At 39.7% G+C, this 21,562-nt stretch overlaps 1 protein-coding gene across 3 annotated transcripts in view; it reads left to right on the top strand.

The window, feature by feature from the left end:
* The window catches only part of grin2da (glutamate receptor, ionotropic, N-methyl D-aspartate 2D, a), a 316,625-nt gene that overhangs the window by 229,073 nt on the left and 65,990 nt on the right, over positions 1 to 21,562 (top strand). For all 3 annotated transcript variants that reach the window (XM_087834864.1, XM_087834866.1, XM_087834867.1), the window contains exons 9-10: positions 1,640 to 1,808; positions 11,753 to 11,906. In XM_087834864.1, the coding sequence (XP_087690990.1) occupies positions 1,640 to 1,808; positions 11,753 to 11,906 (323 nt within the window). The remainder of the gene's footprint in view (positions 1 to 1,639; positions 1,809 to 11,752; positions 11,907 to 21,562) is intronic.

Genomic DNA, 21,562 nt, shown 5'->3' with positions numbered 1-21,562 from the left:
AAATCGGTTTGGCTGAGATTAAAGTTATAGTTTTTACACAGCTGAATAAACATCAAGCAGACAGCTGATTATCAGAAGTGTGAGATGCTCGAGAATTTACTCCGGTGTCCTGTTATATTTTAGATAGCAAGGAGTTTATTAAACTTCACCAAAACAATCTACAAATTTCATTAAAATTTAACAAACTATCATCTTGTCTTTATTTTTAGTTAGCACATACCTTAAACACTTAAAGCTGTAAGCTAATGATAGTTATATAAGAGCAGATGCTGCTGGCGCAATAAGCTGTAAGTTTTACGTCCAATGGATGATGATCTGATTAGTCGACTAATCGCAAAAATAATTGGTGACTAGTCGACTATCAAAATAATTGTTTGTGGCAGCCCTAACTATGAGCCATTGAATGGTCTCCCTAGAGCAGGGATGTCCACCTCCAGGCCTCAAGGGCCGGTGTCCTGCAGGTTTTAGATGTGTCCTTGATCCAACACAGCTGATTTAAATGGCTAAATTACCTCCTCAACATGTCTTGAAGTTCTCCAGAGGCCTGTAATGAACTAATCATTTGATTCAGGTGTGTTGACCCAGGGTGATGTCTAAAACTTGCAGGACACCGGCCCTCGAGGCCTGGAGGTGGACATCCCTTCCCTAGAGCCTCAACGTTATTGAAGCAACGTAGGGTCATTTTGACAGATAACAGGACAAACATTAGCAGTGTCCAAAGAAGAGCTTTAAATGTCCTTCAAGAAGCCTGAAGAACAATTCCTGAAGAAAGCAATTATGTGCAAGTTTGCCTAAAAGAGCTCAGGAAGTGTTGAAGAGTAAAGACAATCAAACCAAATACTGACTTTCTAAAAAAATAAACAAACAAAACCATTTAGATTTCACATGATCATTCCATTCAAACGTATTTTAACAGTTTCTGTAATAGTAATTTTATAATCTATACAAACGTAAAGAGGAGTTAAATATTTCGATCCTGTGAGTTGGACATTGTTTTGTCAGTTAAGACAAATGCACATTCTGCATTGTTAGAGAACAGAGCCAAGAGGGGGCCATAGCTAAGTGACTGAAGGACCATCAAACGGCCACGAGCTGTAAAGAGCTGATGGAGGGCACAGAAGGCACTTGGCTGATAGTCATCTAAATGTACTTGGATTCCCATATGTCCATATAGATGCGCATGGTGCTTCGGTAAAGTGTTTGCTGTATGAAGCAAGGGAGAAGGGAGACATGTGAAGGTCTTTGCAGGAAATTTGTTTCTTTAAATTGGAAATAAGTGCAAAAAAAAATGAGTTTATTTCCATTTTAATAATGCAACACTTTTTCCTCCTGAACTGTCTGACCTGTCGAGCGTTGCTTCCCCATACACAACAGCCAAACCGTCAGAATCGATCCACTCACAGTCCCTCGATAATAATTCATACCTTCCTCGCCTTCCTCAGCTTTTAGTTCTTCCTCCGTTATGAGCACCTCAGGGGGAGAACTCATTTTCTCACTCCCCACGAACCTCACTTCTTTCATTTTCAATTTCTTTAACAGAAAAGAACCTTGTTTAGATCAAAGTGACCTGAAAAACAATCTTACAACATGTTTTTAAGAGTGTTTTAACTATGTCACCTTTCTCTCATCATCTCCTCAGCTTGGTGGTGGATGGTGTTAGACCCATGAAGCACTGCTGTAAAGGGTTCTGCATCGATGTACTAAAGCGCCTCGCCAAGATTGTAGGCTTCACCTATGACCTTTACCTGGTGACAAATGGGAGGCACGGGAAAAACATTGATGGGGAGTGGAACGGCATGGTAGGAGAGGTAAGCCTTCGAAACCTCTTGTATGCTGCCTGTTATTTGTGGGACCGGGGGGGATGTGGGCAATGTTGCGCTGCCATTAACCCTTTAAAGCTGGTCGGAGCGGGCACGCTCTGTTTTGCGTAACTATTTTTAAATCCCGGTAGCTCTGCAACCATGTAAACTAGCGCAAAAAATTTTTTTGCATATGAAACCGGAGGAGTTGTACTTACATCTTATGCCATCAGCTTGTCCTCGGTCACAGTTTCCTTCCACATATAGCTTTGCAAAAACTGCATAAAAAGCGTTTGCAGCAACAAAAACATAATATTCCAGAAACACGCTTTGCCGATCCGATCAGCTGTTTATAACACTTCCTATGTTGGATTAGACGTCAGCGTGAACTTTCGCATGTCCGCCATGACCTGCCTGAAACCGGAAGTGACGTCATTTTCGCGGAAATGTCGTTTTTTACCATCAGGGCCTCATGAGCCTATACTGGTGTTTTTAAAAGTTACCTTTGACTTTATGACTTTCTGTGTTGTTTCTGGGATGCTTAGGACTCATATTGCACTGCTGGAAATAGTTTATTTTGATGCATATGCTGCTTTTTTGCAAATTTGCGCTATAATATTTATTTTCGTTTTTCCTGCAGTGTATAAAAATTGGTGTATTTCAAAAATAAAACTATGAAGACACTCAAAATAAATTTCCTGTGGTGGGAAACTATTTTGTGCAACTTTTTTGTATTTACAGTTTTGAGGGATAAGCCTCTTAAATTTCTCTAACTAGAAATATATGTTAAAAAAACAAAAACGATTTTCTATTTTTTTGTAGTTTATTGCACTTTTTTGCAATTTATGTAATTACTATGCACTTAATGCAGACATATTATTAAAATCTGGGCTATAACAGTTGTATTGATGTATATCAACTTGAAATGCTCCCAAAAATGGCTCTACAACATGTAAAAATATAATATAAGCTCTGGCGGACTTGGTTCTATGGTAGGTCTTAAAGGGTTAAGTCGGCAGGAGATCTTTTCACAATGTTGGTTCGATATCTGTGTAAAAGGTGGAGCCAGCCTAGCAGGACAACAGGAAACAGGCACTGCTGTTGTAAACATCTCTACATTTAGGAGACACCGAGGTTTTTATGGTCTAAGCAGAGGACTGACTCAACCAGCATATAGATGACATGCTCTGATTACAGGGTGTTGACTAAAATTACACAGTGATAGACACTAGAATAGGCTGGCCCATCTATGCATTTATCCACTCATCTGTCCAGTCTCTTATTCAGGTTAGGACCACACTGCTACCTGTAACAGTAGGCATGATACTGAGTCAATAATCTTCATTGTGATAATTCAGGAGTTTTATATTTTGTTTCATAAGCATAAGAACCCGAGTTACAGCTGTGTGCTTGGTTTCTCCTTGTTGAAATGAATAAATTTGATCCCTTATTTGTTTAAAACAAAGCATAATATTTTGTTTTGTTTAACTCTTGCACGAAAAAAGAAAAGTATAAATTTGTACAACATTTTTTCCAGCAGTTCTTTTCCTTAGCAAAGCTATTTACGTTCTGTTGAAGGATGTTTGTATTTAACGCACAAGTAAATAACTTGTATCTAACTCTTGTCACTCTCTGACAGAATGCAAATAGCAGCATGTGGGAGAGATAAAGTGGAAGTTTATAAAAATGTGTGCTCAGTAGCAAAAAGATCCAGCATTTCCTCTGGGAGTGTGTTCGAACATTTCGCAGCCCGGCTCACAAACACACCGTGACCCTTTTTTGTGTGTCTCAGTAAGATATTGTAGTTATGTTTTTAATTCTCCGTTTTCCCAGTACAGAGCGCTGCTATCATTTTTTTCTATTCTGTTTTTCTTTCTTTTGTTGTGTTTACAAAAAAGGGGTTTGATTCGAGGGCTCCTGTGAAATTCTTTTTATCCTGCTTCAAACCCTTTAAAACGTGACCCATTGAGAGAGAGGATTGGGCCTGAATCGAAGACAGAGCGAGGAAATATGGAGGGAGTCTGTCAGAAAGATTAGTGCTGGAGAAGTGTGTGTGTGTGTGTGTGCATTGCTTGTACATGACCATGTGTGTGTTGGCAGATACCATGGTGTTTCTGTGATGCCAGTCCCCCCTGCGGCGGCTGGATTAATGAAGTTGGTTTAACATGGAGTTAAACATGGGAATGCAAATTATCACAGTCGATGTGTATTTGTGTGTGTGGACTTTGTGAGGGCAGTTTTATTTCATACAAATGAAGACAGTGTTGGAAAAAGTCAGACATTTCTGGTGTGCACTCATTCTAAGGTTGAGGATTGCATGTCGTTTTTGCACAAGCATTTACTCGACTTGGCATATTGCTTTTACTCTCAACAAGCAGCGGGTGCTGTAACGCAGTCAGTTCTTCTTTTACTCTTTTACTCTTATGCTGTTTTGTGGATCACAAGGTTTAAAACTACTTATAAACACACACACACACAAAGTAACTCCACCAGAGTGCCTATTTCGGGTCACTTTTGCCGGTCCAAGCCCAGATTAAGGAGCAGGGTTGGAATTGTGACATTAAAAAAAAAAAAAAATTGCTAAAAGAAATTTAATTTGTAGTTCTAAATAAACTCTAAATGCATTTAGGACGTTTTTTGCTCACTTTATGTCTCTTCCACGATGTTATTTCTCTCTCCAACAACGTAGGTTACAATTACATTAGCATGACCAAATATGCAAATTAGGTGATGACGTCATTTAGCGACTTCTAGCGACTTTTAGGACAGCCAATAGCGATTTTCCTTACTGAGGAGTTGGCAACACTGCCCTCACGACCAGTGTTGCCAACTTAGCGACTTTGTCGCTATATTTAGCGAGTTTTCAGACCCCCTAGCGACTTTTTTTTTTAGAAAAAAAGTCGCTAAAAAAAGACGTGAAAGACATTACAAAAAACAATAATTGCTAAAAGAAATTTAATTTGTAGTTCTAAATAAATTCTAAATGCATTTAGGACGTTTTTTGCTCAATTTATGTCTCGTCCACGATGTTATTTCTCTCTCCAACAACGTAGGTTACAATTACATTAGCATGACCAATTATGCAAATTAGGTGATGACGTCATTTAGCGACTTCTAGCGACTTTTAGGACAACCAATAGCGATTTTCCTTACTGAGGAGTTGGCAACACTGCTCACGACACGTGACCATGTGAAGCTAGACAGCTAGCGAACAAAATAGACGAGATCTTCCACACAAGGCTTGCTTTTCTTGCTTTTAATGAAGATCCTTTAAAGCCTTATCCTCTCTCAAGGCTTCTCCTTGCTATTTCTTATTTGTAACTGAAATATACAGAAAGTGAAAATAAATTGCTAGCTAATACACATCTTCAGTGTTGGGGAGTAACGGAATACATGTACCGCCGTTACGTATTTAAAATACAAAATATGAGTAACTGTATTCCGTTACAGTTACCGTTTAAAAAGGTGGTATTTAGAATACAGTTACTTTGTTGAAATAAATGGATTACACGGCGGTACTTCCCTGTTTCATATTGTGACGGGTCAGGCCTGTTTGAGTTTTGTTTGACAGCTACGTTCCGTTGTTCCAGGCGGCAGCGTTACGGTTGCCATGGTTACAGGGTGACGCCCTCTCTCTGCGTGTTTCCTGGGTGAGAGAGCGCCTGTTGTTGTTGTGCTAAGCTAATAGGCAGAATGCTACCGGTATAGCTCTAAAGAATGTAGCATCATAGGCAGTGTAGTCCGTGCTGCAGGGAGAATGGACTGCCATACACGTTATGTGTCTGTGAGCGAGGGAGGGAGAAAAAGGAAAAGTACGAGCTGTCATCGAGCAAAAACGGAGCTGGAAGCATGTAAATATAATAATAACCACTGCAGCCAAGAAGAGTGCCTGACGAGCCCAGTTGTAAGTAAGCTATTAAGACTCGACTGTGCACTGTGTTCGTGTTTTCCTCCAAAAACAATAAGTTCTGTTGGAGCAGCCTTTCAACGCCTCTCTCTGTCTCTCGCTAGCAAAGTTGACCCAAACAACAAAGTAAAGCTAGTTTTCGGCTACGAGCCCTACACAGAACCCACCGTATTAGCCAGAGGTCCCTTTACTACGTACTACGGTTCGGAGCCGCGGACCTTCAGTAACAGTAATAAATCACAGCAATAGTACATTCATGTAATTGTAAACAGCATGATAATATATTAAGTAATCCAAAGTATTTAGAATATGTTACTCTCATTGAGTAACGTAACGGAATACGTTACAGAATACATTTTGGGGCATGTATTCTGTATTCTGTAATGGAATACATTTTAAAAGTAACCTTCCCAACAATGCACATCTTAATGACAAGCTTAAAGATTAGCCTAGCTTAACACATGCGTTACATTAGCATCACAGTTAACTCCATGTAAACACATATAAAAGTTATTTCTGAACATATTAATACTCACAAAGACGAACGTTCCCCAAGGTACAAGCGTGTAGGGCACTTTCAGCGTGTACATGAACTCGTTCACTCTTTTAATACTGCCGAAGCACTTTTCACAGCATTAACGGAGAAAATACGTCAAAGATAGGCGAATGATCAGAGCGCTCCCTCGCTCCCATTTCCGCACATACAATACAAAGATCGCTTGTGATAACGATGTCTCACTTTGAGCAAATTTCGAACCCAGACATTTTAACTGTTTTTAGCATGAATTACTTATAACATTTCTTAACTTTGAACTTATTTATCACTTTGCTTATGTAACTTAATCAGACTATGCACTAACTACTGACTTCTGGCCAAAAGGCATAACAATTTGGCTTTCCACATTTTCAAGTAATCGTTCGATAGGATGGAGATCAGGCGACTGCAGAGTCCGCGGCACCTCCTTGAATGTGCGGCCTCAAACTACTGCAATGCTTTGTGGTTTGTTGGGTCTCATTTGTATTGTGGTGCACTGAATCCTTCTCGACAATGATTAATGTTTGACACTCCTGAGCTTCCAAAGATATTCCTAAAAGAGCACATCTTTAATATTCTTTGTATGAAAACGTGACTGTGATGCCAGCAGCATGGAGTATTGCCCTTCATGCTTTTCCAGTTATTTGCCCCTACCTTTGTTTACCATGGTCAAACCGACTCATGGTGTCTTCTTGAGACACTGAAGGCCTATTGACCATTGGATTACTCTGCAATGCTTTGAATATCCTGTAAGCATAATTTTTAAATATGCAATGTGGAGTCTACTGGTCTTGACTAAATATTATTATTATGCGATCACATTGTGAGGACAGGCTGTGTATGCTGTGCTTCATTCTCAGATAGGCCTCAGAGATGCAGGTGGCCTTCTTTCTTGCATCCCAGCTGCTTCTTGCTCAGCTTTGCTAAGTAACTCATTAAGCTGCCTAATTATCACAGCAGACAAACACATGTGCACAGGGACAGCCCCGCCCACATGAACCCTCTTTTTTTTCCTTTACCTGTCATCTGCAATTCTGTTGAAAATATGCAGCAGTGCACTGTTTTTATTTGTTTGTCCTTTTCCTCCTCTGTGCTGCTATTTCATCCTATTCCAACCAACCAACTATCATATCCTGTCAAAGCTACATATCACCAAGACAAATGCGTATAATCCCTCAGACATCAGCAAACCTCAGTGACCTTGCTTCTCAAGTGAAAGACTTTATAGTTGCGCAGTTTTTACTATTTTTCATCATTTCTATCAGAACCTATATTATGACCTTCTTCCCTGAATGCCTTTCAATCAGCCAGTAATTTCCTACATTCTTAAAGTTATTTTTTTTCTTCACCCTTTACAGTTAATCACCCTAGTATAATCATTTTTGTTCGCAGCTTGAAGTCTATGCAGCAATGAAGCACTTCCTGAAGAGAAGTGTCACAGGTGTTGCTTTCAGACCTCGCTGTATTCAGAAATCTTGAAATTAACAAGTTGAATTAAATGGAGTAATTACCATGGAATGATTGAGTTTGACAAGCAGAGAAGGAACTAATGACAGGTTATGAAAAGTGCGAAACCTGTGCGTTATCAGACTCTTAGAGAAGTTTATGGTCTCCACAGGCTTCACAAACTATTTTTCCAATAAAAAAAACTTTAGTGGTTCAACAGTTTCTGGCGGGAAGATTAAAGATATTCGAAGAAGGTTGATTGATCTCATACAGAGAGTGTTGACTTGCTCAGTATGTATATCTCAGGCAATAAAGGGCATGAACATAGAATTTTTCTTTTCTTTTCGGTCACTCTCATCTGTGCTTCTTTGAAGAACACAATGTGGCTGTGAGGTTTATCTATTAACCAATAAGTATAAAGTAGCAAAAAAGAGATGAGACAGAGTAATTCCAGTGCGACAGTTATAAACACTTGAATTCATTACATTTTATTTATTTGAATAGTCAGTCAAAATCATTGTGATCAAATGTATCTGCAAATTTTACTCCAAATAGTTTACTGTAAGATAGTGCTGTAAAAAAACTGTCAAATGCTTCCTGGGGTATATTTGCGCTCACCAATACAAATTAAATCCCGATACACTCTCGATGTTAAAAGTATTGGCTGTATCTCAAATAACTGAACCCACCATGTATTAAGCTGACTTTAGACTTTATTCTGAGGACTGTCCAATAATGTCCAGCAATGTATTTCAAAAAATACATAAAAAAAAAAAAACTGGCAAGAGATAACAGTACATGATAACTGATGAGTAATAGCTGGCAGTTGTTGTTATGTTGCCATCTGAGCTTGGTGGGTTGTAACGAACTTCAGTTAAAAAATACAAAGTTTTTAAGTGGAATTGTAAGAAAAGACAGCTATATAATATAAATGTATTGTTCATAAGCAAACAGAGGGGAAAACGTGAAGGAATACAGCTGTGCACTGTAATTCGGAGCATGATATCATTTGAGTAGCATGAGATAGGAGAGCAGTTGGAGAACTGTAAAGCTAACCCACCGGCAGCATTGCTGCCAGTATTTTACTGATAATCTACACATTAATGTTTAACAGGGTGGCTGTGGGAGTGAAAAAGGAACAGAAGTAAAAAATAAAAATGTAACACTCAGCATCATTCAGATTTAACTGTATCACACATCATTATTGCAGCTGCTGATTTGCTGCGTCTGTAGCAGTTATCATCTTTCACCATCTTTATAGGTGTAATTTACCATATGTAATCATTAGTGATTGCATTACAGACATATCTGAACAACATCAGTAACAAAACCAGAGGTAACTGTAAGATTTCACATGGGAGATAATCATCTATTACCAACACGGTCTCCTGAAACAACGCTGATTATTATAATGGAATAAAGTTAAAGTTACTAGGTTAAAAAAAACAATCAATGGATTGGAGTTTATTGTATGTAAATATCAACATTATTAATCTAAGTATAAAAAGATGAAATAGATAGTTTTTCATGTCGGTCCCTTTGCCAACCTAAAACTCGACCGTTCCACTGGCCTCTCTTGCAGCACCAGCCAGGAAATGAGCTGCTAAACTGTGACTGAAGTTGTCCAGTTGCAAGAGGTTAAAACAAATTAAAATCCTAATTAGAGGAATGTGTCAGAAGCAGCCAGTTAAACGCTCAGCATTTGGTCTTTTAATGTTTCTTGCAAAAAGTTAAAAGGCCAAATACAAAGATTTTTTAATTATTTCTGCAATGCCTAGTTGGTGATTAGTGGTATAGTAGAAGTTGAGAATCCTTCATGGGAAAAATGATGGAACGACTTTTCAGTCAATTGTCCGATTACTTTTCAGCCTTTGGAAATGGAAGACTGATTAAAAAATGGCTGTACATGCAAAAAGTTCATACAATGCTTTTGATGAACCCTGTAAATTAAAACTTTGGTTGCTTCACTTGCAAAACTGTTTTGTTGTTTCCCAAATAGTCACGACACTGACCGTATATACAGTTCCTAAAATTACTTGCCAAAAGAGTTCCATATACAGAATTGTAACACTCCACTGTTCACAGTTGATAACTGTGTGAAACAATGTATCAATCAGTGCTTAAGATTGTAACAAATAAGGAGGAAGAACATTTTTAGAGGAGGCTACTTTATGAGCCTGATGAAAAGCATCTCCGTTGTGTCTGCTGAGAGACTGCAGAGCCTTTTGTCTTTCACAGAGTTTTGGTGCCAGGCCAGACCTGACTAATGAACTTCTGGTCAGCAGCCAGCTCCTCTAACCTCCACAGTCCCTCTGCTGCAGTCAAGTAACCTCTGCTTCCTGCCAGGCGAAACACCAACAGGGCTGTGAATCCCCTGACTTCATCACCTTCTGTCTGCCTGAGCCTCGTTTACAGCTGCCTGAGGAGCTGTGAGGAGGACCACAGCACAGCTTCATGTTGCAAGTCATGGCAAAAAGGATCCCTATGCTGTTTGTTCAAGGTGTTTTAGTTATAGATAGTTATAGAGCATAACATTGTAGCTCTATCCTACCAACTGCCATCCATTGAGACCAAAGAGGTATATTTTGGTTAGTGCTTTTTGAAAATACACTTTTGCCAAGAGACCCCAGTCAAAAGATTATGGCACAGATTAAAAGAAGAGCTGGTCTGGCTACATTTCAAGAACTAATCCAAGAAGCGATCAAGAACATTCCATCTGTTAATGTGACTGTCCAGCCCGTTCTCACTCCCGAGGCGTAACATGCCGACGTTTTGTCACGTCCCGCGGCGTTCCTGAGGAACGCGAAAGGAGACCTTCGGCGTTCTTATGGTACGCGGCGGGTTATGGCCGAAATCCAGTGCAATGACGCTCCCGCGGTAATCGACGTTCCAGCGGTTTGAAGAAAAAGAGCAAACATGTGTAGATTGAGTCCATACGGTTCTCATATTTCCTCATTTTTCCGAGGTCGTCATTTAGGAACGTGGTGGGTAGCCGAAAACGTAATATGTTGACGATTTGTCACCTAGCCTAAAATGTGACGCTTTGGGAGTGAGAACGTGTTGGACTGTCCAGTGCTTGGCTGGAAAACCTACATGATAAAGTGAGCATTGCATGAGGTAAAATGTGTGTGCTATAACTGCCTATAGAGTCTGTTCATCGTGTTGCTTTCTTATTTTCTGGTGAGAGTGAGAGGTTGGGTCTTGCCAGGAAAAGTCAAGATTCTTCTTGGTGGGTTTTTGGTCTCCATCAAGAATTCTGTTCATAATTTTTATGGACAAAATTACTAGCAGTAGTCAGGGGATGGAGGGTGTCAGACTTGGTGGTCTCAGGAGCTCTGCTTTTTGCAGATGATGTGGTTCTCTCTGGGTGACCTGCAGCTTGGTTTGCAACTGAGTGCAAAGCATTAGCAGTTCCAAATCTGAGGCAATTGTTCTTAAAAGTGAAATGATGGAGTATCCACTGCAGGTTAGAGATGAGTCGCTGCCTCAACTAGAGGAGTTGACATATCCTGTAATCTTATTCACAAGTGAGGGGAGAGTGAATTAGGACAACAACAAGCTGGTGAGGATGCTAAACTGGTCTGTTGTGGTGAATAGAAAGCTGGGCGGAAAGCAAAAACTGTCAGTTTACAAATTGATCTTTGTTTCTATCCTCAGCAGTCACAAGTTGGTAGTGACTGGATAGGGACAGGTGTTGTTTGTGTGCCAACACAGTTTCGTTCCTCCAGGGTATGGACTTATTTCAGATTTGCCAAAGGACATCAGCTTCAATCAGGTTTTCTTGGTGTTTAGTAGCTGTGAAAGTCATTAAAAGCACTTAGAGTTTGTTATAGTGTTGCTCATATAAATAGGCACAACATGCTGATCTGAAATGATAGGTCTACACAGAACCATGTTATGGCATTTCTCCTGCACAATGTCTATGAGAAACTGTCTATTCCTTGCCATCTGTATACCACAAAAATTATTTTTTAAAAATTGAATCAGCTTTTTCTTGGTTCTTTTTACCTTGTATATAATGTTTTATAGTTCTTTGTGTTTAATTTCAGATCTCCTGTTTTACAGGTGGTGTCCAACAGGGCAGACATGGCCATCGGCTCACTCACCATTAATGAAGAGAGGTCAGAGGTTGTTGAGTTTTCGGTTCCATTTGTGGAGACGGGCATCAGTGTCATGGTTTCGCGCAGTAACGGCACAGTATCACCTTCTGCTTTCCTTGGTAAGATGTTTTTAATAACGGACACTTTAGCATTTTATAAGTCTGTCATTTCTCCAAGTTACAGTACCTGTAACATGCCTGCCTACCTGCAGATGCAAGCTGCTTGGCAACCCATCTCCATCCTAGCTCCTTCTTTTCATTCTGTGTCATCTTGTGTCTTACTTACTGGGCTCATTTTATATATTTTCCCTTGTTATTGTGATCTGAGAAATCTGAAGTTCTGGTGAAGTTTTTTAGTGAATTTATGATGAAATTACTCATTTTTTAATTTAGCTTTTTTTCAGTCTATTTTCCCATGAAGTATTTTAAACCATCAGGACAAATTGGCAAAAATGCTTAAATCAATATCTATTTTGCTTCTATAAGCTGTGTCTAAACTGATAGAACTCTGCCGCTGGTGAAGAGCTGCTGTTTCAATGAGCAGAGGCTCACCTACAATCCAAAAACAATAATTGACATTGCATTCGTAGTTTATGAGATTGCTGAATATGAACACCCTGGATTATAAGTCTACGTAGGAATGTTTATTCTCCGTGTTCAGCTTTAAAGTAGGGATCATAAACTCAGTAGTCTATTTGTATTCCACTAAATTCTGTATACACAACATTAAAATGGGATTTATAGATGCGCATGAAGCATCACAAACCCTTTTCAAGCTCTCTAATGCAAAATTAAATTCTACTCTAAATGGTGCTACACAAGGAGAAGGTAAGAATCCCTTTAAAAAGCAATTCAGGTCAGCTGTGGATGAAAGACGGGTAGACTGTGAAGAAAATATCGCTAAACTAAATTTAAATGTTAAATTTGTGCACTGCACAAAATGAAATACCGGGCTTATAATAGGCCCAGAAAGCATAAAGAATATATACTTAGAAACACTCACATGTTATGCACTCTCTCTGTGCCCTACTTAGCTGTGTCGTTTTGAAACAAACCAAAGGGGATTTTCGCTGTTTTGTTTTTGTCATCAGTCGGACTTTATTCCCTTCCACAGGTAAAGATGAGCTCATCAAAATAATTGAAATTTACACGTTGAAATACTTTTACTAAAAGACATCCTGACTGAGTGAGGTAGAGCTGTGTGTGGTTATGCAGTGAGAGCTGTGTGGCAGTCGTTAGAGAGAGATTAGAAGAACAAACAGCTCTTAAAGTATTGACCAAATATCATTTTACTGCTAGTGTGGAACATCCTTCTAAATCCACCTCATTGCCCAAGTGTTTACAAGAGGCCCTGAGGTCTTATTATACAGCAGGCTGGTACTCATGTAAAAGCAGAAGATTTTCAACTTGGAGGCCTGACCCTCCTGTCTCGTGTTGAATTTAAAGTTTGTACTGAGTTTTTTTGCTTTTGGTTTGACTAGCTGTTTGGCTGGATTTAGGCACCGAAACCACTTTGATCAGGTTAAAGAAAAGAACACAGTTTGTGTTAAAATCCACTCTCAAATCTCAGCTTTCTACATTTCACACGTCTGCATGGAGTCGTCTATAGTCTGGGTTGCTTTTTGTTTATCAATGTTCAGAATGGATGATAACACATTTTCTATCTTACTAATAGGTGAAGGAGGCTGACTACATAGGAGGCACATATAGGACCGCAGTGAATAATAGCGGCGTGAACAGTTAACATTCAAAGCAGCTGCTTCAAGGAGACTGAATTAAACGACTGTTTGAGGGGCCCTTGTCTTGGATATTTTCATTACGTGTTTTTTCCAAAGCATACACCGCAAAGATTGTGGAAGCTGTACAACTGTTTTACATATTAATATAAATTTTAACAGAAAATAAATTTTATAGGTAGGTGACTACAAAAATGAAGGACGCATCCATTAACCCTTTAAAACCGGTCGGAGCAGCACGCTCTGTTTTGCGTAACTATTTTTAAATCCCGGTAGCACTGCAACCACGTGAGCTAGCGCAATAATTTTTTTTGCATATGAAACCGGAGGAGTTGTACTTACATCTTATGCCATCAGCTTGTCCTCGGTCACAGTTTCCTTCCACATATAGTTTTGCAAAAACTGCATAAAAAGCGCTTGCAGCAACAAAAACATAATATTCCAGAAACACGCTTTGCCGATCCGATCAGCTGTTTGTAACACTTCCTACGTCCATCAGCGTGAACTATCGCATGTCCGCCATGACCTGAAACCGGAAGTGACGTCATTTTCGCGGAAATGTAGTTTTTTACCATCAGGACCTTATGAGCCTATACTGGTGTTTTTAAAAGTTATCTTTGACTTTCTGACTTTCTGTGTCGTTTCTGGGATGCTTAGGACTCATATTGCACTGCTGGAAATAGTTTATTTTGATGCATATGCTGCTTTTTTGCAAATTTGCATTATAATATTTATTTTTGTTTTTCCTGCAGTATATAAAAATTGGTATATTTCAAAAATGAAACTATGAAGACACTCAAAATTTATTTCCTGTGGTGGGAAACTATTTTGTGCAACTTTTTTGTATTTACAGTTTTGAGGGATAAGCCTCTTAAATTTCTCTAACTAGAAATATATGTTAAAAAAACAAAAACGATTTTCAATTTTTTTGTAGTTTATTGCACTTTTTTGCAATTTATGTAATTACTATGAACTTAATGCAGACATATTATTAAAATCTGGGCTATAATGGTTGTATTGATGTATATCAGCTTGAAATGCTCCCAAAAATGGCTCCACAGCATGTAAAAATATAATATAAGCTCTGACGGACTTGGTTCTATGGTAGGTCTTAAAGGGTTAATGTTCAGCTGAACATCCAGAAAGTTGATTCTGACTTCATCTCAGCTCACTGCAGGTTTCCCAAACCTTATAAACAATCGTTTGCATAATGGTCAAAACTAGCACCGGTGACTAACAATGGGCTGTCAGAGCCATTGTTAGTCAGTCCATTGCAGTTTCTCCTGCTGAAAACGCAACGTCAAGGTGAACAAGGTGGGATTTCCTTACCTGGGCGATTTGTGAAGCATTTGTCAAGATGTTCAGCTGAACATTTTCTGATTATAAAACTATTGTTTGCTGCCCATCAAGAACACCATGCAAATGCTGCACAGTCCTATAATGGAGAGGACAGCTGTAACAGGTGTTACGGCCCTAGCAGGGCCTCCTCCTGAAGGTGCCTGTGTGGGCGTGTCCCACCACCTCTTCTGCCTGAGGTGCCACCTTTCCCTTTTACACAGCTGACTCACATCAGTAATTAAAAGTATTTAAGCCCAGGGAAAGGTGAGCTCTGGGCCAGAGTGCCATTAGTGTGGTTGCAGCTAGTGAGCTGCTCTCTTTTTGACTTACTTTTTACTTTATTGACCAGCGCTTGAGTTGTTTGTTTTCCTTAAACGGTGATAGCGGCTTGTCCGTCTCTTTTAGTTGAGCTACTTTAATAAAACTATTTAATTTAACCCTTTTGCCTCCTTGACTCCTTTTCCTGACCCGGACACTTTATGTTACTTCCCCCTCACCGCCTAGACCCCTCAGGGGAACGTAACACAGGGCATAACAATTCAAAATCAACCTGAATCAAAATAAATTTGATGAAACTGTGGGGTTATACGAGGTGCAAATGAAAATCTCAACTCGACTCCAGACAATAGCTAAAACAAATTTAACGTAAGATGTATAAGACTTCAGCACTGCCGCTACCTGGAAGTCCCATCGTGTCCACATCCACCTGCGTTAGACTGTGGCTGTATCCCAATTCAGGGTCTGCAGCCTTAAAGGCCGCATTTTAAGGCCGATTACGTCACCGCGACGCGACGAAGGCTGTCCCAATCCGAAGGCTGCTCGAAATGCGGCCCTCAAATGCGTCCTTCATTTCCCTGAATTTTAAGGACGTGGCGGTGTAGACTTCGTGGCCCAACATATCCCAGAATGCATAGCGCGGCAGTGGGTGTGGATAATTTTGCCGAAAAAAAACGGCGGATGAGGGGCGCCCGAAGAGTAAACTTTAAGTAAGTACTGAATATTATGTCACTTATTTATGTGCAAATGTTTAATAACGAAGAACATTAAAACATTACTGTTGGCCACATGTCGGCAAAGTTATGTGACATTAGTGACGTTTGTACTAACTTGGTTTTAAAGCCTTTACTTTAAAATATACTCCGTTCAATAGCTGAGCTTAATCAGAGAATGATCAAAGCTCATGTAGAAACAAACAAACAAATGAACAAAAGATTTTCTCCTTCATTTCTGTCAAACAAAGCTGTATGAAACGTTTCCAGCTGTTAGTATCATGGTTGCTGGGCAACCTGGGCAGCGCAACGGAGGCTAGATCGTCCCATTTCACAAGCCTCGCACTTCCGGCCTTAGCGGTCTTTAAGTACGCGACCCTTGAGGATCGTTGAGGCTGCTACTTTAAGGCTGCAGACCCTGAATTGGGAAACAGCCTGTATCTCTTATACTGTGTCACAACAGTGACCCTGCAACCTGAGTTTTAGAGATGACAAAGTTGCAGGGAGTCGAGTAGAACGTAATGGCAGTCACCGATAATCTTGGTAGCCAAACAATTTTTTTACAGTGTTGAGGTGCACAATGGTGCAGTACAAGTCAGAGTTTGTTTCCCACGGGACATTACTGTGCAGCTCTGACCCTGGGGTCTTGAACATCTGAGACTCTTTCACACTTCTTACACACTTGCTTTTTTATTAGCAAAGTCACATTTTATTTTTTTAAATCACAACTACATGAGTCATCAAAAGAGAGAGATGCATAAGCTATTATTCACTAATGGACTTTACAATGCTTTCAAGTTTCCTTTAATCTTAAGGATTGTTGAAGGATTAATTAATTAATGTACTAAAACAGCCTTGATAGCTTACATAACGCTGTACAGTACTGTACATTTTTCTCTAAGTTATGTAAGTGGCCTTCATTTCTGATGTGACTTTTGTCTTTCAGTTAAAAAGGTTCAAACTCCCAGCTTTGCATCTCAAAGCACAGCTCAAAATGCACAGTTAGCTTTACTATTCTCAGCATTCAAAGAAGCCCCCACAGCAATACAAGCTAACTTTTTTTTCTCCAGTCATTTTTAAAAAAAATACAGCTAATGCTTCAATCAAAGTTGGCCTCTCCTAAGATAACACCTCTTAATTTACCAAATCTTCTTAGACTAATTCCAGGCACTTCCAACCACGAAAAGATGGAATTTGAGAGAAGTAGAGAGTTGGAAGCAGAGAGAAATGACAACAAAGAAAGGAAGTGATGGATGAAGAAAGAGATGGTGTTACACAGAGAGAAAGTGCTGTCATGTACCACTATAAACCCAACACAAACGACAGAGAGAGAGGCTGAGTGGCTTTGATAGAGAGACTGATAGAGCTGTGTCAGATGCTCTCAGATATTTTAATCTGAGCAGCGGCTGGTTGACATGCTGCTGCGCATTTGTGTGTGTGCGTGTCGTGCAGACCAGATGAGATCATACCCTGTAGCAAAAATGACTTGTTAACACAGAGCAGCCTCTCAGGCGACTACTTTTTAAACCTCCATCTGTGCTTAAAACCTGCCTGTGTGAATGAAGCGCATATTCTACTGCCACACATACTGTATGCATGACGTTATAAATCAGACCTGCAGAACATCATACACTGTATGACGAATTATGTCATAAATAGTTGGAAATAATCTTCCTATCATATTGCCATATACATGTCCGTTTCTCTATAGCCCTTAAAGCCCAGCCTGTAATAAAAGTGCAATTTTTTTTCTTCAATTTTGCTTGTTTAATAACGACCGAGTCTGCTCTAAAAGTTCACTAATATCCCTCCGTCATAGACCTGACTCCTTCGCAGGACTCCTTAAGGGATTGATTTCATACTTGCACAGCTGCAGTAGTACATCTATCCATCTGTCAGAGGAGATTTAAGAGACAATCTGAAACATGTCATGGTTGGACGGAGGTGCAAGGCTCCCAAGGCCATTTTGTCTAAAGTCTGCTGGGCCACAGGGCTGACAGCAAGTCCATACTGTTGCTTTGGCCGTTTGTGTGTGCATGTGTGTGTGAATGCATGGAATATAAAAGAAAAAATTAGGGTCAAACAGAGGTAAGAGTGAGCACAAACACGTAAGGAGAGGTCAACGGTGAAGGAAATAATCAAGTGAGGAAGAAGTGCCTTGAGAGGCAGGGTAATCCTTTCTGACGGAGGAGTCTCAGAAAAGCCAGAGAATAATAACAAGAGGTGAAGAGGGAAACACGTGCAGGCCAACAAGAGGCCAACTGTGAGGAAGGCAGCTGCAATATGTGGACAAACCGCACGATGCTCAACTTGTTTAAAATGCACTTGCTGTTCGTTCGGCCTTGCAAAGAAAAATAGAATAAATGGTAATGAATCCTAGGAATCTGATACCATTGTGCTCGACGCTGTGGTGGTTTGAATCCACCAGTGAGCTGCTGTCAGTTTAATTAGTGGTTCTAAATTGAACATAGGTTTAACCCTTTAAAGCCGGTCGGAGCGGGCACGCTCTGTTTTGCGTAACTACTTTTAAATCCCGGTAGCTCTGCAACCACGTGAGCTAGCGCAATAATTTTTTTTGCATATGAAACCGGAGGAGTTGTACTTACATCTTATGCCATCAGCTTGTCCTCGGTCACAGTTTCCTTCCACATAAAGCTTTGCAAGAACTGCATAAAAAGCACTTGCAGCAACAAAAATATAATATTCCAGAAACACGCTTTGCCGATCCGATCAGCTGTTCATAACACTTCCTACGTTGGATTAGACGTCAGCGCGAACTATCGCATGTCCGCCATGACCTGCCCGAAACTGGAAGTGACGTCATTTTCGTGGAAATGTAGTTTTTTACCATCAGGGCCTCATGAGCCTATACTGGTGTTTTTAAAAGTTATCTTTGACTTTTTGACTTTCTGTGTCGTTTCTGGGATGCTTAGGACTCATATTGCACTGCTGGAAATAGTTTATTTTGATGCATATGCTGCTTTTTTGCAAATTTGCATTTATTTAATATTAATTTTCGTTTTTCCTGCAGTGTATAAAAATTGGTGTATTTCAAAAATGAAACTATGAAGACACTCAAAATAAATTTCCTGTGGTGGGAAACTATTTTGTGCAACTTTTTTGAATTTACAGTTTTGAGGGATAAGCCTCTTAAATTTCTCTAACTAGAAATATATGTTAAAAAACAAAAACGATTTTCTATTTTTTTGTAGTTTATTGCACTTTTTTGCAATTTATGTAATTACTATGCACTTAATGCAGACATATTATTAAAATCTAGGCTGTAATGGTTGTATTGATGTATACCAACTTGAAATGCTCCCAAAAATGGCTCCACAGCATGTAAAAATATAATATAAGCTCTGGCGGACTTGGTTCTATGATAGGTCTTAAAGGGTTAAATGTCAGTTGATGGTTAATGTGATGAGCTCGTGCACCTATGATAGGCTCCAAAACCTAGAATTGGACAAGCAGTTAAGAAAATGTGTCATTTGTAAAAGCTTTGTCTCTTTTTATTAGTTTTAGTTTCTTCTTTCAATGTGGAAGAAAAGCTCATTGGCCAGGTTTTTATTATAACGACATTATCTTGATGATAAGAATCTCTGAAAATCTTCATGTATAAAATTAAAAGAGACATGCCGCATTCGGGTTATTTTTTTCATATTTTTACATTTAAATGACAACACAGTAAATCTGTGAAGGTTCTCAGACATCCAGGTCATCGTGGTCTAAGGAGCTTGAAAAAGAAAAGCATCTGGACTTCTTTAAGTTGCTTGAAGACTCAGCGGTCCATCTGCATCTTAAGGTCAAAGGTCACTCTTTCGAGGACGCCAATGTTCACATTTTGGACAGAGAGGACAGATGGTTTGAAAGAGGAGTGAAAGAAGCATCTATGTTCACTGTGAGCGACCATCTTTGAACAGAGGCGGTGGTTTACGACACCAACTCTCTGCCATCTATAATCCAGTTTTGAGTTCCCTCCCCAGACGCCTTAACACCCACTCACATCCTGGGCCATCTGACCTCAGGAAATCACATGATAGAGTGGGGCCAGGTTTCACAATGAGCTCACCCGAAACTCTGGCTGATTGTGACCCACACCCATTTTCACACCTTGGCTCGTGTGATTGTGTTACTAGGGGGGGTCCATGTCCCTCTGTGGGGGGAAACTCCCACAGAGCTTAAATCTGGGACTTTCCACCATTTGACAGTAGAACTGAAGAAGCTTCTTGGATGAGAGGTGAAGTCCAGATGCTTTTTTTCCCAAGCTCCTTAGACGACAACACAGTAAATTAAACCAACAAGAATAAAGCAGTACAGTCCTTATAGAGGCGATTTTATCTTAAAGAAAATAGATGCATTCTGCAGTGGACTCATTGGTTTGATATCCTCAAAGTTGGGCTGAGCTCCTTCTTTCTGTTTTCAGTCTCATTCTCTTCTGTCAGGTTCTTGTGTTCAGTTTAAAAAAGCATGAAAACATTTTCTGTGGCTTTAAATATTTAAGACTGTCCTGCTGGGGTCCCTCTTTTTCAAACCTAACATCCTCTGAAGCAGCGTTTTCTCACTAAAACCTTGTTTGATGTCTCTGTTCTGGACTTTCTCTGTACTTTTCTTTCATAGTAGCAAAACATGACATGAGAATGCATGCAGATACCTCCTGCACTTTGAACTGCACATGCTTGAACTTTTCCAAAGGTGCCCTCTGCATATTCCCAGACCATTCCCAAATTAGGGAATGATCCATTAATAATAAGGAAGTAACTAATTTATCGTGATTTGTTGTTACTCACATTTGATTGCATATCTGTTACTGTAACTAATGACTAATTAACAGATTTGAAATACCTAAACATTATTTATTGAGCAAGCTTCTCTCAGCATCAGTGAGAAAGATAAAATAAAAATGACTGTACGAGGATACTCAGAAAGAACTACAAGCTTCTCTGACCGGAGCAACATGATCCTGATCCACACATGAATGAATGCATTTCTTTCCTTTTACTCTTCGTCACCTTTCTACCAAGTTTAATGAAATTCAGCTTGGTAGTTTTTGCGTAGCCCTGCTGTCATAGAGATGAATAAAACCATGCCAAACGCATGCTGCACCGCCGCCTCAACTCTTGCTTTTGGCAGAGAAATGGCTGACTCTGCAGTTTTTATTGTCCTGGTGCATTTACTCGCCTGCAGCGTGCATTAGTGCTTCTTTCAAAGCTGGGCTCACAGTTTTCTAAAGATTTGTTTTCTTTGTTGTGCTACTGAATGAAACTTTGTTATTTATTATTTCTCTGTTTTTTTTTTTCTTCCTTTACATAATATTTTCAAATCTCTACAATCTAAACTCAGAGTAATAATTGTGACGTATTTAATTCTCTAAAGTCTCAGTGACCTTTGTGAATGTGAAACAGACACAAAGGTCTTATTACAGACGCACAAACTCCAGGCTACAAAGCTGAGAGTGAGACAGGACACACACTCAAAGTCTGGATAATAACAAACACTTAAACTGCCAAGGGACCCAGTAAAGGGGGACGTGAAAACTGAGCGACTGAGGAGAAATGAAGGCAGAGGTGTGTGTGTGTGTGTGTGTGTGTGTGTGTGTGCGCGCGCTTTGTTTTGAAGGATGGTCAGCTGCAGTAGAAGGCCTGCCACTCATATTGGCGTTTCAGAGGTAAAAGCTTTTAAACACTAACAGTAAAACAAAACTCCCAAGTCA

Source organism: Neolamprologus brichardi, chromosome 22, assembly GCF_056152115.1.
Source record: "Neolamprologus brichardi isolate AB-2024 chromosome 22, ASM5615211v1, whole genome shotgun sequence".
NCBI lineage: Eukaryota > Metazoa > Chordata > Actinopteri > Cichliformes > Cichlidae > Neolamprologus > Neolamprologus brichardi.
The sequence above is the reverse complement of the archived record's forward strand: the minus strand, read 5'-3'. Positions and strand labels throughout refer to the sequence as shown.